The sequence below is a fragment of the Podarcis bocagei genome (genome assembly GCF_964188305.1).
Source record: "Podarcis bocagei genome assembly, chromosome: 17".
In the NCBI taxonomy this organism is placed as follows: Eukaryota; Metazoa; Chordata; class Lepidosauria; order Squamata; family Lacertidae; genus Podarcis; species Podarcis bocagei.
In genome coordinates this window covers 33,666,858-33,684,244 of record NC_138143.1, presented here as the reverse complement: position 1 = coordinate 33,684,244, position 17,387 = coordinate 33,666,858, and the positions used below count along the sequence as shown (strand labels likewise).

At 45.0% G+C, this 17,387-nt stretch overlaps 1 protein-coding gene across 5 annotated transcripts in view; it reads right to left on the bottom strand.

Annotated features, from left to right (window-relative positions):
- Positions 1-17,387, bottom strand: part of CLCN1 (chloride voltage-gated channel 1) — a 105,008-nt gene that overhangs the window by 37,086 nt on the left and 50,535 nt on the right. For all 5 annotated transcript variants that reach the window (XM_081176256.1, XM_081176254.1, XM_081176257.1 and 2 more), the window contains exon 2: positions 1,128-1,281. In XM_081176256.1, the coding sequence (XP_081032382.1) occupies positions 1,128-1,281 (154 nt within the window). The remainder of the gene's footprint in view (positions 1-1,127; positions 1,282-17,387) is intronic.

The following is a 17,387-nucleotide window of genomic DNA, read 5'->3' as shown; positions in this document are numbered from 1 at the left end:
AGTACTTGGATATCAGTTCAATCAGCTTCAATGAATTCAATAGGAATCAAATCAGCTTCAATCCATGTACTTAATCAAATATTGACTGTGCATTTGGCTTAAAATCAGCAAACAGTAGGCATAAAACAAACAAGAAAAAATAAGAAATGTTTCCCATTTCACCTAATCTGTGAAAATTGTAAAACTGGCAGACCTGAATAGTCCATCTAACAGGACATTACATGTTGTGCATTCAAGAACAATATGATAAAAGCCACATGGTGGTGTCAGTCACTGGTCTCCTTCCATGAACTCCTACTTTCCAGAGCTCAAAAATATGTGAGGCGCATTGAGAGTAAGTTATCATTTCTGAATTATCTCATTCTGTATATTAATGGCCCCGAACACCATTACATTCGCCTAACCCTTTTCTTGAGCCAATTTATTCCACTGTCTTCCTATTGCTATGGCTAGTCATTCCTGGTGATAGCTTCCTTTCGACTGTAAGAGCATTTAAGTTCTTATTTCTACCACCTGTGTTCAACATGCATATTTGTAAATAAACTCAAATGCTACAGAACCCACCATAAATGTCCAGCGACCTCAGAAACCAAACCCAGGAAGCTGCTCCTGGAATGCATCACCTTGCTGGGAAACGAGTAGCACATAATAGTGCCATTTAACCAGTTAGTCACTTGTGAAAAGTTCCTCAACTCTTATCTCAAGCCTGTTCCTGAAAACCTAACCCTCTGTAACCCATGCAGCAGGTGTGGGAAACTCTGGCCTTCCAAATGTTGTTGTGGTACAGTACGTCTCCCATCAGCCTAGACTATTGTCTATGCTGGCTGGGGTTGATGGGAGACGTAGTTCAGCAGCATCTGAAGGCCCAGAGGTTCCCCACTCCTGCCACAGTTATTTGGTGGTCAATGTGCAGCTCCTCACTACACACCAGTGTAGTAGGAAGGTTCTCCAGAAGGTAGATAGCTTCCAGAAGATGGAATGAAAGTACCAAAGCTTTCTATTCACCTCTGGGATTGTTTCATTGCATCCACACACACCCTGACACAATTAACTCCATCCATTTTCACGCCGGATAGTGTACCAGTGTGAAAAGCCCGTTGGAAAAGCAGGGCTTCACTGAGGCCTACCATGGCACTTGGAGTAGCGTTCTGCTTTCACTTCGGCCTGGCTGACTCGCTTCAGGGGCCCCTGGCCATTGCGTTGGGGCCTCTTCTCCCCCAGGAGTTCATCTTCTTCCTTCCGGGAAAGACTGCAGAGGTTGTCTGTGTACTGGCCATAGAGCTGAGGATAGAGGAGTGGGCAGTTAGCACAACCAAGTCACTCATAAAACAACAAAAAGAGACCAAGGGGGACTTGATAGCAGCAAGACCCCATAGGTGGTTTCCTTAGATCCGTGCCATCTTTAATTTGCATCTACTTTAATGATGTGTAACTAGCATGCAGACCGTAACCACCCAATGAATCTGCATGTGTGATCAAGCCATATCTCTGGAGAAATGTTGGGTCCAAACTAGATGCATGTAACAGTCTCCAAACTTGTGCTTGGACTTTAAAAAATGAAAAACTGCATTGGGATGTACAGCCCTTTTCTGTGGACCATTTTTCCAATTATGTATGATGCTTTTCCATCTATAAGGGAAAATATATGAACACAGCCTGTGTGTATTATGTGTACACACAGATCCTGCTTTCTGAACAGAATGCATTCCCAGGAAAATCATTCATTAGGTGAGTGTTCACATAATGAGCTGGTGATTTCCATTATTTCTGAAGGGAACATTTCTAATCTGTGATTTGTCTCCTTCTGTCCCTTGTTTCTGCCCAAAAAAGGTGATTTGTCTGATCTCTCCTGCTCCCTGATCTTGCTAATCTCCCTCCCTACCTCCATGATTTCTGCCTGAAATGACTGCCAGTGACCAGCAAAACACAGACAACTAAAGAAAGGGGCAAACTCTGGACATTCAGATATCTGAATCAACCATTTGTGTAGCAAAGTTTGAGTATAATTCTTTGTGTTCAGATAACTGAAATTTTGCATGAGAAGTATTCTGATAGCCGGACCTGCGTGTACAATCCCTGTAACCCACGTGATCATATCCTTTACAAATCATTAGCCTTTACCTCTGTGTAATTAGTTCTTTGGCATTAAAATCAACAGACCGGCCAGACACAGGAAATAGGCCAGTGCTGCAGAGCAACAGGAAGAAAATAAGATCCATTATTTTCAAAATGACTATGGTCAACAATAACTGGAAGATGCTGAGGCTGCAATTTAAAAAAATAATAATATCCCCCTGTGGCGATCACACAGGGTCCCCAGACGTTTGACGGTCTATTGATCCCTGTGGCACCACTGTGATTGCTTCCCCGCTGCCACCAACCCGTTTCTCTCGGGTACACACAGAGTCCAGACAGTTGTTAACGTTAAACCAAATAAACAAGTTTATTTTATAAGCCTTAACAAGTTTATGGTTTCAGATAATTTTTCTTGTCAGTTTCTTAGTTTCTTTACCGGCCTATACCTTCCTAATAACTTCTAAATGATTATCTCAACTGTCTATCTGACTCCTCTTAACAGATTCTCTCACTCTCTCACATCAAAACTATCCCAACCCACAGACGTATCCTCACTCTCTCTTCTCTAACACCCGACTGACTCCTTAACAACACTAACTCTAACTCCTCCCCTTGGGTTCCCACTTGCCAATCACTTCACACTCATTTAACCCTTTCCTTATGACCCAGCATAATGTCACCTAGGAGGGCAACCCCCACCCCCACCCCTTAAGACAGCTCACCAAATGGAGCCATCGTACCCAGGAAGCAATTGTTCCTCATACTTCTGCAGAAGAAGCTCGGAAAATTATCATCCCAACTTCTGTTCATATACAGATAGGTAGCCGTGTTGGTCTGCCATAGTCGAAATAAAAAAAATCCTTCCAGTAGCACCTTAAAGACCAACTAAGTTAGTTCTTGGTATGAGCTTTCGTGTGCATGCACACTTCTTCAGATACACTGAAACAGAAGTTGCCAGATCCTTCTATATAGTGAGAAGGTGGGGAGGGGTATTACTCAGAAGGGTGGTGGGAATGGGAGATTGTTCATAAAGGCTTTCCACCACCCATGCCAGCGAAATAAAAGGCAGCTGCCCTCACAGAGTGGCACGGGGTTGAGCCGCAGGGGTGGCATGAGGATACAGCAGGCATCCCCCCCCAAAAAAATTGCCCTTAAAAAAAGCTCCCAGGGCCACTGCCCCGGCTGCCCCACCCATCCTATGCCACTGGAATAGCCAGCCACCCCACAAAGACTAACAGATCCAACAGATTTCCAAAATATCCAAAGGATGATGGAGAATACTATGACAACACCTCTGTCGCTGCCCTGGTGGAGATGTGGAATGGAAGATGATCTGGAGCAATTTGACAAGGTTGCTTCTCAGCATTCTCTCCCCAAATCTCTCCATGACCTGGGCTGGGAAGAAACCTGCTGGTCTATAAGGCGGCAGGAGGGATGGCGATGAAGAAATCTTTATCCGCTGCTGCCATGTACCCAGTCAAGCTCATCCTTTCAGTCTTCCAGTGAAATTATCAGCCTTCTACTTACTAATAGTCATTAACAAACAGAAAAAGCCAGGAGGGTATTCAACCATCTAATTTGTCCCTCAGCCGCAAAATTCACTGAGTTACTGTATTTCACTGCATAATAGTCACAGTTTTAATGCCGATTCTTCTTTACCAAAAAAAGGATGGTGTGGCGATTATGTGGTGAAAAACCGAAGCACAACCATTATGTGAGGAAACATTTTTTTATTGCCAAACATGCTTATGTTTATGTTGCTTATTAATTGTTACTAACTGTTTTTGGTGCAATCAAGGTCTCTTGTGCCTCACTCATGGCAGATATGTCCGCCCGTCCGCTCCCCTTGCACCTTCAGCTGGTACTGAGCATGCGCTCTGAGAATGCACTGCCACTATTATGCAGTGAATGCTTTGGGACTGATTTTAGGGCCCAAATAAAGGGGTGCGAGTATTATGAGGTGGCGACAATGATGCAGTGAAATACGGTATTTTGTTCCAGCCCCAGTCTTTCTGCCTAACCTCCCTCACAGGGTTGTTGTGTGGATGCATCCAGGCAGCCCTGATCTCACCCCTCCCAATTCCTGTCAGAAGTCCATTTCAGAGGCTTCTCCCCACTGAGCAATCCACTCCTGGTGCTAATTTAAACATGGCCGTCGTTTGAAATTGCTCTTCTCTGAATTTTGCGAAGCAGTTCTGCAGCCAAATAGATGTGTACAAAAACATGTTCATTAGGGAAATGCAAACATAAAAATGTATATATTGCTGAAAATGACTTATGGGAATGCATTGTATTAGGGAAAGCTGCTTGCAAATGTTCACATACAGTGATATTTCAGGTTACATACGCTTCAGGTTACAGACTCCGCTAACCCAGAAATAGTACCTCGGGTTAAGAACTTTGCTTCAGTATGAGAACAGAAATCGTGCTCTGGCGGCAGCAGGAGGCCCCACTAGCTAAAGTGGTGCTTCAGGTTAAGAACAGTTTCAGCTTAAGAACGGACCTCCGGAACGAATTAAGTACTTAACCCGAGATACCACTGTATTAGGCAAAAATGTATAGAAAAATTGGTATACTTTTGGAGAAATGTGCTCTAAAATGCCGACATCTCTTTATGAGGACATTCTATCGAAAACACACACAAGCTGATGCAGATATGTGGTGAACCGAAGTTAAGTTTGGAAAAACAAGAAACAGAAAGAAATGGAAAACTGTCGAGATTTATCCATCCCTGGTCAAAATAGCTTTCATAAAGCACACTGATTCTGTAAGGCAGAAAGGTAAGTTGTCCAAACTAAATAAATCAATGTAAAATAAGATTTCCAACAGTAATAAATACGAAACTTATTCTTATGTTTTCAAGAGACTTTCTTTTTTAAAAAAGACACATCATATCACAAAGCACAGCAAGAATACTTTAGCACTGAACCTCAGAAGGAAGAACTACTATTTTCAGCCACCGAAGAGACAAAGCCTCTCCCAGTGGGAAATAACACAGTCCTCTAGTCCAAGGCTGCAATATATTTTATAATGGGGCTCAGTGAGAAACTCTGGAGTGGCTGTGTCTTGTGCGTGATCGTCCCCCTAGTGGTTCTAGATGAGTTTTGAGTTGCAATAAAATAGAGGAGTAGTAAAAGAGGGTTTTCCACTGCAGCAAAAAAATAATAATCAAAGGGTTAGTTTCTTCCTGTTGTCCCTCTTGCTTCTTTTCTCCAATTTAACTTCTACTTATGAATGCCCCGGGGACTTGCAGGCAAGATTGTGGAGCCTAGGTTGGGCGGAGTTCAGAGTTCAAGGTGCTTTCCTGCTCTTGAAGTAGTACTGTGGATCAACAGAGCTTTGAGCTAGCTGAATATGCTGTCTTACCCGCCAAGCAGATTTCTGAATCCCGTTTCTCCCTTTCTTTTTGCATGTCCCCCATTTCTCGGTGAGCGGCCTGGGGAAGGATTTATTTGAGAACACACAGCTCTTTTGTCACATGCCCTTCAATAACCCAGCACTGGCTTGAACGCTCACTAGGAGGCTCGTGTTCCCCCACTAGCAAATGTCCTGAGCTCTTGGCAATTCACACCTCGCAGAACACGGCCCTCCTCCCCATCTTCTGCGCACACAGACACACACACACACATGCTCCAAGTGCCAGGAGTAGGATGGGCGATGCTTGAATCAGCAGAACAAGACACTGCCCTTGCCACTATTGCTGGGGAGGGACAGAGAGCATTGAGCCAAATAAAACTCAGCTCCCCCACTCTGAATCTCCTACGAAAGGATGGGGTGGGGGCTGGTTGGTTAGGGGTAACCACACGTTGACAAATGTGATGTTGTGATTCTTACAGGGAGAGGGGAGAGCCATTGGATTTGCAGGAGAAAGGGTTAAGAATACATGAATCCACTTCTGCTTATTTGTTCCAAATGTCCTCCTCCTTGCTTTTATTAAAAATAAACCATGGTGTTGGGGCTTTAAAACACAGATCCAAGCATAATGTGCAGTGGGACTCCCTGTTTGGGACATCTTCATTACTATTGATGGTTTTCAGCACTCCTAAATGTACCCCAAGGGCCGCGGGTGGCGCTGTGGGTTAAACCACAGAGCCTAGGACTTGCCGATCAGAAGGTCGGCGGTTCGAATCCCTGTGACGGGGTGAGCTCCTGTTGCTCGGTCCCTGCTCCTGCAGACCTAGCAGTTCAAAAGCACATCAAAGTTCAATAAATAGGTACCACTCCAGCGGGAAGGTAAACGGCATTTCTGTGTACTGCTTTGGTTCACCAGAAGCGGCTTAGTCATGCTGGCCACATAACCCGGAAGCTGTATGCTGGCTCCCTCGGCCAATAAAGCGAGATGAGCGCCACAACCCCAGAGTTGGCCACGACTGGACCTAGTGGTCAGGGGTCCCTTTACCTTTACCTTTAAATGTACCCCCTATTTCCTCATCCACCCTTGTCCTAAACAATTGTTTTTTTGGGGGGCGGGGCATGGACAATTGTTTTTTTCTGCACAAGGATAGCAGTGCGGTGCCCCTCTGATGCTGTTTGACTCCCGTCAGCCCCATCCAGCGAGGACAAGTGGTCTGTGATTGTGCAAACTGTAATCCAAGATGCCTCCTTCCTGTCTGGATGGAGAACAGAGAGTCGTGTATACGGGTGTGTGCAGAAACATGCTTACTATACAAAGGTAAAATTAATACCTTTAATTGTTTCACCCACTTTGGGCCTGCCCCACACACCACTGATGAATGGCCCACAGATAGTTGCCCTAAAGGTCCTTGGGCTGAAGAAGGTTCCTTCCTCTTGAAATAAACCATCATTTATCAAAAGGGTGGGCAATCTCCCCCCCCCCTTTTCTTCTTTTAAGGGTTCCATTTCCTCATCAGCAGTATGCTAGGGCACATTCCCATGCCACCAATGTGTGGAGCCCTCCTCATATAACCATAGAGTTGAAAGGGACCACAAGGGTCATCTAAGTCCAACCCCTAGCAATGCAGAAATCTTTTGCCCAACGTGGGGTTCGAACCCACGAACCTGAGATTAAGATTCTCATGCTCTACCGACTGAGCTCTACTAACAGTTGGTGGGGTGTTTGCATGCCAGTAAGGGGCAGAGCCAAAGCCAAGGACGGGCAGAACTAACCTGCAATAAACACCTCAGTACATTAATTTTCACCGTGGCTACCTCAGTGAATGATTCCGAATCCTCTGTAGATTTATTCAAAGGTAAGCCCTACTGTATTTGATAGAGTTACTCTCAAGGACTGCCCAAACTCCCGCTTGTCCCATATGTAGAAGGCATGGGTCCAAGCTGTTTCTCGCCTATCCCATGCTTTCTAGACACAGGTCTGAGCTGTTTTTCACTTGTCTCGCCGCTTTCTCAGGGAAAACAGGCTCTTTAGTGCTAAATTGGAGCCAACGTCCATCTGCGGAAAACCTGGTTGCTGTTTGCTCCGATTCAACACTAAAGAGCAGGTTTTCCTGGGGGAAAGCAGCAGGACAAACAAAAGCCTGGATGAGCCTTCAAATAAGTATACATATTATTATTATTATTATTATTATTATTATTATTATTATTATTATTAAATGGATCAATACAACTACTGTTCTGGAAAGCAAGTGAAAATAATTCCTTTCTGACTTTACTGTGTCACAAATACACACATGCACATGGTGGAAGCCTACCAACTCATTCCCAGAGAGCCTGAAAACAATGACTTCAAATCAAATCAAATAGATTTTTATTGCATTAGCCGTGAGGCCATAGCATGATATACATTGAAATAACAACATAAAATGGGGATGGGGAGATAAAGGTAGATATCGTCCTGGGCGATTACTTAAAGAAAGAAAAAAACAAAACAAAACAAAAAACTGCTGAGGCTGGAGGAGGACCATTAAAGGGTCCTTCAGCTCCTCAGATATGTCCTAACTCGATTGTCCTTGTACAATGACTTCTTTTCCGCCAAGTCAATTGGGGATAAAGTAAAAAGCCATCAATATATCAAATAAAATATTTACCCTTCTGACTGTTTTTAAACTGCGTAGAAAGAGGAGAAAAGCACTTTTTAAAGCCAAGAAATATAGAGGAAACAAAGAAGGAGGGAGGAAATATGATGGGATAGAATAACAGAACAGCTTCAGGAAGCATTGCAAACGGCATAAAATGTGACTCCCTGTGATGTTGACCTAACTATGATGATGCAGCAATAAACAACTTTAAAAACAAAACAAAAACAAAGTCCTTATACTGTGCTTATACACTGTAATCCATTGTGTCTTATTTCTATTCAACCATGCTATGACAGGAGTTGATGGTGTCTTAAATCATATGAACTAAAGCATGTTTAGCTGAGGACTAAATCGTACTCCTACAGCTGCATACACACTTTAAAGCACAACTGAAGCACATTCTTTCCCCTCCAAGAATTCTGGGTTTGTTAAGGGTTGCTGGGAACTCTTATCTCTGTGAGGGGTAAACTACAGTACCCAGAATTCTTTGCAGGGGGAGCGTGTTTTGAATGTGCTTTAAAGGTACAGTGTGTGTGCGCACATTCAGCTATCACAGAATATATAAAACACAGAATATAAAACACCTGTATTTAGACTAGAAAATACAGAATACAAAAACATCTGTATAGGCCAGTGGTGGGGAACCTGCAGAAAGTGGGATGCATGTGGTTCCCAGCCTCATTTCATGCAGAAGGGAAGGGAGGGAAAGAGTCAGAGACTGAGAGTCCACTGCTGTTTTCCTTCTCTCTCCCCCCCTCCCCTCTCTACTGTAGGTTTGGAATATTGGAAAACTTCTATTAAAAAAAAAAATAAGGTGCTTGTGCATGAATAAACAAATTCTTGCATGTATGCCCAAACTGGACCTCAGGTTTCTGGATTTTATGATGGATGAGTAAGTACTAATTGAGGGAAGGGTGACAACATGACAAAGTACCAATATTCTCAAGCATTAAAAGGGCAAAAATGTAAAGGACCCCTGGACAATTAAGTCCAGTCAAAGGTGACTCTGGGGTTGCGGAACTCATCTTGCTTTCAGGCTGAGGGAGCCAGCGTTTGTCCACAGACAGCTTTCCAGGTCACGTGGCCAGCATGACTAAACTGCTTCTGGAGCAACAGAAACAACACGACAGAAACCAGAGCGCACGGAAACGCCGTTTACTTTCCTGCTGCAGAGGTACCTATTTATCTACTTGCACTGGCGTGCTTTCGAACTGCTAGGTTGGCAGGAGCTGGGGCAGAACAATGGGAGCTCATTCTGTCATGGGGATTTGAACCGCCGACCTTCTGATTGGCAAACCCAAGAAACTCGTTGGTTTAGACCATAGTGTCACCCGCATCCCCCATCAAGCATTAACCTACTAGTGTGGAAGGGAAACATGGAGGTGGATTTTGGAGGAATAAAACTCAAAGCACTCCATGTGGGGATGAAGGCACTTAAACCCACACCTGGAAACAGCAGCCCATGTATGTGTGGATATGCCCTAGTGTATGCCCTAGTTTGACCAAACTGTGGGAGGCAGTGGAAGACAGGAGTGATTGGTGTGCTCTGGTCCATGGGGTCACAAAGAGTTGGACACGACTAAACGACTAAACAACAACAATGCCCTAATCTGAAACTCTCTAACACTTACACTGAAATAAATCCAGTAGGACTTGCATACAAATAAATCTGAATAAACCACTGTGTGTCTCTATTTCTCTTACTTGCTGAATTGAAAGGGGAAATATGTTGGACCTGGAATTGTGCCTGGAAACAGGCTGGGGCAACCATCAAGGAAACCAAGCAAGCTTTTATGCCAAAAAAACAGGTCTGAAACATGATTGAAATAGATGTAGATAATTGGTCTCATCCAGGAGCAACTAGACTTGAACTGCAACCAAACACTCAAGCACCTTGCCCAGGAAGGCAACATTTGGAATTTGCCAATATTTATTATAATCTTCTGTGTCTCAGAAGGACTTTTTCATTAGCGGATGTACGGCTGCCTCATCTAGGGCAGCCGAGTCTTTCCCCACTTATGAGGTATTCACTCTCTCCCTGGTCCAGCTGATCAAAGTTACTCCAGACTTGATGTTATATGCCAGGAAGGGCAAAGGTAGGGCATGTAGAGGTACACGTGTCCAGACTGGTTCTATATCACATTAAGCTTAATAACAAGCTTTCGTCCATGTTTGGCGAGACACACTGTGAGTCATCTACCACCTTGTGTTCAAGCCACCTCCCAAACTGCTTCATAGCTTAGATCTTTCCAGTGAATTAAGGAGCCAGTTGGACCTTTCTCAGTGGGAGAGGATATTTGGATCAAGTACATCTATTGCCCTAACTTCACAGGGAGACCAAGGCATCAAAAGTACTGTACAGTATTGGAAATCCTGCAAGAGCTCTCAGAAGCCTCTGAGATTCCATTATCTTCCAGGGTCCAGCAGCCCTTTAGAACAGAATAGTCATGCAAAAGAGAGTGCAAAATTTCAAAGATGCTAAGAAGAACAGTTCTGCAATATGCCCGAAGCCACTCCCGAAATAAGGGGGGGGTTGCGGGCTCACGCCCACCTGCATTCGCGCGGGGCTGGCTGCGGCCCCGCGCGACTTGGGAATCCTTGGGCTGCGTCATTCCCTGCGCCAGCCAATTGGCTGACGGCAGGGGCGGGGCTAGGGGAGGTCATTTAAGGTCGGGGCAGCCTGGGATCGCACCTTTCTTTCCCTCGTACAGCTGCGGTTTGTTTGCTCTTGCTTACCGGGTTAATTTTCTTCGCTGTTTTTTCTGCTGCGTGATCTTGGCCTTTGCATTATTATGCAGATGAGACCGGGGGGGAGCGCCATCACCTCCCCCAAATGTTTAAGGGCAGTCCGATAAAGGACTCCGGGGGGCGTCGCCTCGTCCGAAACCTATGGAGGCTAGGGCCTAAAGCACGCTCTCGAGCGGTGACCCCTCGGGGAGCGCCTAGGGATGTGCATCTCAGGGGTTCCCCCTGTTGGTGATTAACCCTTTTCGGTTCTATGCCGGATAGTATGATAGGACCAATGCCTAAAGCCAATACCGCTCTTACCTGTAACCAATAAAGTTGTGGCCATTTTTCGCCCATTAACCTAAATTCTGGTGTCCAGTGTTTTTATTTATTCCAACTTGGGGGGGGGGGGCGGGAATCACCACGCAATGTGTTTTGCCCCAAACAGTTTTGTAAATCTGGAGCCTTCCAAACAAGGCAGCAATGACATAAATTTTGAGGGTCCAATGAAAAATACAGACTGGAGCTCTGTAACACCCAACCACATATTACATCCATTAGCTCAGGAAGGTAGTTTGTTAGGAGTACAACTTTTCCTGTTTGAGGATCACGCAGCAATAATCATGTGAGGGAGGAAAGCTGGATCCCGCACACTCACCCCACCCCCTCCACTGGTCCCTCCCCAAATTCCTCTGTGCATTCGGGGCATGCCCCCCCCCAATATGTGGAAAGAGCTGGTGAGATGTGCAAGGTGCATGTGTGCAGCATTACTTATCTCCTTTCTGTGTGATCTTAAACACCTGGATAGAGCTAAAGAGAACGCCCAGTCTGTTTTGTGAGATCAGGGCACAGTACAAGCATTCAAAACTGGAACTCATCTGGACCAGAAGGCAGGTGAGGAAAGGCCTCTGCCTGTCCCAGCCTTCCCCAAACTGCCGCCCTCCTGATGTTTTAGACTATTACTTCCATTCGCAGGTGGCTCTGTGGTCTAAACCATTGAGCCTCTTGGGCTTGCCAGTCAGAAGGTCAGCAGTTCAAATCCCTGCAACGGAGAGAGCTCCTGTTGCTCTGTCCCAGCTCCTGCCAACCTAGCAGTTCAAAAGCACACCAGTGCAAGTAGACAAATAGGAATGGCTGTGGCAGGAAGGTAAATGGCATTTCCATGCGCTCTGGTTTCTGTCACAGTGTCCCGTTGCGCCAGAAGCAGTTTAGTCATAGGCATTCTGGTTGGCCACAGGGAGAACAAGATGGTGATCTAGATGGGGCCTGGGGCCTGATCCAGCATACTCCTCTTACATTCTCAAACCTGGAAAGCCATAGAAATACTCTTTTTGGGGAGAGGAAGGACAACTAAATTCATTATTTTAAAGCAATAGTAAATTATATAACTTTGACACAGATTGACTTTACATCCATGTTTCCGAACCTTGGGTCTCTCAACTGTTTTTGGACTACAACTCCCATCATCCCTGACCACTGGTCCTGCTAGCTAGGGACGATGGGAGTTGTAGTCCAAAAACAGCAGAGAGGGGGGGTTATTGTTCCATACTGATTGATAAGCCCCACTTGGTCACAAATATATCATTAAGTTCACCACAAAAATCCTGGGTATAGCCTGGAAAGGATGTGACTCAAAAAATCAACTACCCTCTTCTGATCAATACTGAAAATCAGTCCAACTGCTTCTCCCGCATGCGAGCTCTATAATATTGTGCTTGCAAGTTCTAAAGAGAGCTTTTGCAGTATGTTGTTATGCCACGGCGTGGGCACAGGGCCAGAAAGGGCCTGCAAAAATTGCAGGAGATCCTTGGACAGCAGCTGGTGAGACTGACCTGAGGAGAAAGATTAAAAGAGCTGGCTAAACGATGGCTAAGAAGCAATATGATAACGGCCCACAAATATCCGAAGGGCGTAAACACCAAGCAGGGAGAAGCTGAAATTGTGAGTAAAAATGCAAAAAGAAAATAAGGATAAATGCACACATTGCTACCTGGTATATTAAATAACCAGTTCTTAATAACATCAGACTCCTGGACTGCAGGATGTAGTTACACTGGAACTGGGGAAACCCTAGCACTTGAGTTGACTCCGATGCAGCCTGAAGATATAAGCGCTGTGGGTGGTGATGACCTCACAAGGTTTTTCATTTACTATTCTCGTCTTGGGCTCCACACATAGCAGCGGGTACACAAAGTTCAGACCCCTTTCCATTCTTCTCAGCCTAATCCGTGAGCTCCTTCTCTCTCCTGATCCTGAACTCCTCCTCACCCCTTGCAGTAGCTCTCCAAGAGCACATCAGGCCAATGTTTACCACTACACAACCTTGCCGATTGCTATTTCTGTCCTGGGCTCCCCCCATACCTCTGCCATTGCTCTTGGCCTTTTATTGCTTAACCCTTCGTTAGCAATGCACACACACTTCCTCTTGGGACTTTGAACTGGGAGTCAAAGCAGCCAGGGCGGGGTGGATAATTATTTTTTTCAGCATCCTTAAATACTAAGGCAAGTCTGCAAACTGAGTAACTAAATAATAGTGATATTGCTTTCTTCATTTTCCCCACTGTCGTTTCCTACACCTCCATTCAGCAATTCTCTTCTCCTAGCTGAGAGAATTCTCCATTTTTCATCTCTAGAATCAGTTTTAGAGGTTTAAAATTTTTTAAAGCACAAATACTAAGTGGAATAGCATCCTCACCACCACCACTGCACTGATAATTAATTAAACTGTGTGAATATTCACACATGCACCCACTTTATAGGAGGTGGGCTGAGTGCTTCTTCCACTTGCACCTCGCATATGCTCCAAGTGTCCCTATTTTCCAGAGGCTGTCCCGGAATTACGAAAGCCATCCCAGCTTCTGATCTGATCCAAGGATGTCCCTATTTCCCCAGCCAGTGCCACCACCACTGATCTCGCAAATGAGCCAGCGCTTGCCCTGAGTGATGATGGCAGCAGCAGTGGAGGCTGCGAGGCAGCATCCCATCACCTCTCCTTGGCCACCATTGCCAGCCTCCTCCTTTGGGCAGCTTGAAGCTTGGACAAGGAGGAGGGAAGGTTGTGGCCACTGAATCCCAGCCCTGTGTGATGTGCCGGCTCAGAGGGGCACTGAAAAGGATATATCAAGAACTCTGGCCAAAAGTTTCAATATAAGGAATAATTCCTACTCAAGAGTTGAAGTGAAAAACGTGTATATTCTGCTAAGAATAACAGTTTGAAGCTAGTAGTAAATTTAAACACAACGTGTAAGTACGATAGTTTTAAAGTAATGGTAAGTTTGGACACAACGTTTAAGTACAGAAATAATGTGGTTTCAAATATACAGTAATATAGTACAAAGGTACATGAAATACCAGTGTACAACAATTGTTTTATACAAGTCTCAATAGCAGTCAAAAAGAGTCCATATTATATAAAATCAGAATAAAGAGTAAAGAGTAAAGGATCAAATAGGGCCAAAAAGGAGTATCCGGAGTGTGAATCAGATGTACGACTCAGTAGTGGTGACCAGGACAGGGCCCTGTTTCGGAGTACACGCCTTCTTCAGCTGGTAATATCAGAAAATATATCAAGAGGGGCTCAGAGGGGCAGGCAGAGAGCAGGGCCACCCTGGCTAGGAATAAAGGGGGAGTACAGTGGAGCGCAAGAAGTCTTGATTTTATTTATTTATATATACAGTGGTACCTCTGACCCGGAAGCTGTACGCTGGCTCTCTCGGCCAATAAAGCGAGATGAGCTAATGGTCAGGGGTCCCTTTACCTCGGAGGTCCGTTCTTAACCTGAAACTGTTCTTAACCTGAAGCACCACTTTAGCTAATGGGGCCTCCCACTGCTGTGCGATTTCTGTTCTCATCCTGAAGCAAAGTTCTTAACCCGAGGTACTATTTATCGGTTAGCAGAGTCTGTAACCTGAAGCGTCTGTAACCTGAGGTACCACTCTGTGTGTGTGTGTGTGTGTGTGTGTGTGTGTGTGTGTGTGTGTGTAAAGGTAAAGGACCCCTGACAGTTAAGTCCAGTCACGAACGACTCTGGGGTTGCGGCGCTCATCTCGCTTTACTGGCTGAGGGAGCCAGCGTTTGTCCGCAGACAGTTTTTCCAGGTCATGTGGCCAGCATGACTAAGCCGCTTCTGGCGAAACTAGAGCAGCACACGGAAACGCCGTTTACCTTCCCACCGGAGCGGTACCTATTTATCTACTTGCACTTTGACATGCTTTCGAACTGCTAGGTTGGCAGGAGCTAGGATTGAGCAACGGGAGCTCACCCCATCGCGGGGATTCAAACTGCCGAGCTTCTGATCGGCAAGCCCAAGGCTCAGTGGTTTACACAACAGTCCCTCCCGCATCCCATATATATATATATATATCATGCATTGTGCATCCACATCTAATCTTGCCCCCTCCTAAAATTTATTTATTGGTGTATTTTTCTTTTTTATAAATGTATCAAAGAATAGAATAAATCAGGATCAAGGGGTTTTCTTAGGATGGCGGAGGGTGTCTGTGCTGTGTCCTGTTGATGTAGTAGTGGTGGTGGAAATGCTCAGGGCGGGGGGGCAAAAATGGGGGGTCATGGAGGGTCAGTGGAGAGTGAGAAATGTCCCTGTTTTCATCTGAGGAATGTTGGAGGGTATGCTCTTGCCCAATCAGGGATCACGGAGTGAATGGAATGATGTGGTAACAATGCATAGCAAATCAGATCTGGTTTGGTTAACGATGGTTAATGAATGTGAACATTTTCACAAGAAGTGCTGGAAAATCACTTTTTAAAGGAGGGTTTTTTTTGTCACTGCTGATTACCTGGAGTATAATTTCTGAGATAAAAATATTTTAGCATCAAAATGATGCTTCAACAAGGCATATGAAATTTTTGACTTGTGCACATACCTGCCTACCTGCAAATATGTAAATAGTGTAAAATATATTTGATATGTGTTACAAAGGTGATTGGCTGTACAAAGAGACCTGTTTCTGCACATAGTACTCGTGGCTGGTGCTGTTTCTTTAGATTCTGTTGGGTTTGATTCTGATGAAGTATCAGTTTCCTTATTCGCATGCCAACGGGTTCTCAATGAGTTGGCTGATGAATGTGAGTCAATGAAGGAAGAAGGCCCTTGATTATCAAAGGGATGTTGTCAAGACTCTTCTCAGCTGCACTCACATCCCAATGCCTCATAGAACTGCCACATTCAGTTACCCAAAAAATGAATGAATGATTACCAATTCCCACTTCAAACAAAATATTCCCAGGAAACCAGCCTAAGTAATTTATGAGAGCTTCATCTGATCAGCATTCATCCATGCTGCTTTTACACAGTGCACCAATTTTGCAAAGCCCCAGAATATGTGAATTCTAGTTGCAAAACTTGCCCATGTCCAAAATGCGCCTAAGGCCACATATGTGAAGCAGTCGTGATATTCTTGGCCAAGCTGTGCCTTCCATCCTCCTAGAGCCACTTTCCCCCATTCAACATATAAACCTCACCCAAGTCATTAAAAAACAGAGCCATTCTCATGGACCAGCGTAGTCTGCTTTGGGCATTAAAAATTCAAAACACGCCACCATGCCCCCTTCACCCTGACTTTGCTGTGATGAGCAAGCTCTAAAGGGAGGCTTACAAACATGTTCACCTGAATGCACTTCCAACCTGATTAAGAACCCATTATGCAGGGATCACATGGAAGCATGTTTGTGCACACAGGCAAATATATTTATTAACCCCCTTTAGACTTTGCTGCTCAGCATGGCAAAGGCAGCGTTGGCAAACGTGTCTCTTATTTTGAATATTGTAATGCCTGAAGGGAAGTGAGAGCTGGACCATAAAGAAGGCTGATTGCCAAAGAATTGATGCTTTTGAATTATGGTGCTGGAGGAGACTCTTGAGAGTCCCATGGACTGCAAGAAGATCAAATGCATCCATTCTTAAGGAAATCAGCCCTGAGTGCTCACTGGAAGGACAGATCCTGAAGCTGAGGCTCCAATACTTTGGCTACCTCATAAGAAGAGAAGACTCCCTGGAAAAGACCCTGATGTTGGGAAAGATGGAGGGCACAAGGAGAAGGGGACAACAGAGGATGAGATGGTTGGATAGTGTTCTCGAAGCTACCAGCATGAGTTTGACCAAACTGCGGGAGGCAGTGGAAGACAGGAGTGCCTGGCGTGCTCTGGTCCATGGGGTCACGAAGAGTCGGACACGACTAAACAACAAAACAACAACACCAACAATGCCTGAAGAGGACTTGTAGTCTGCTGGTTAGAACGATGGGTTTGAATATGGGGGACAAGTTCCAAATCCCTCCTACTTTCTGGGTAGCTTGGGGATAGGCCCAATTTCTCAGTCTAGCCAAGCCATGGGGCTCCCAATACAGTTTCTGTTGGCAGAACTGTGCCACTGAGCACTTTCCTTGGTGCCTGCAAAGCTTCCAAGTTCCTAAGGAGATGAAGGCGGATATCTTATTCTCCCTTGAAAAGTACATAGAAATGAAAGAGGAAGCGGTAAGGATGATACTTGTTCCCACTTCCTCTTTCAGCTCCATAGGCTTTTCAAGGCCCAGATAACCATGGTGGAAGATGAGCAGAGAGTGGAACGAC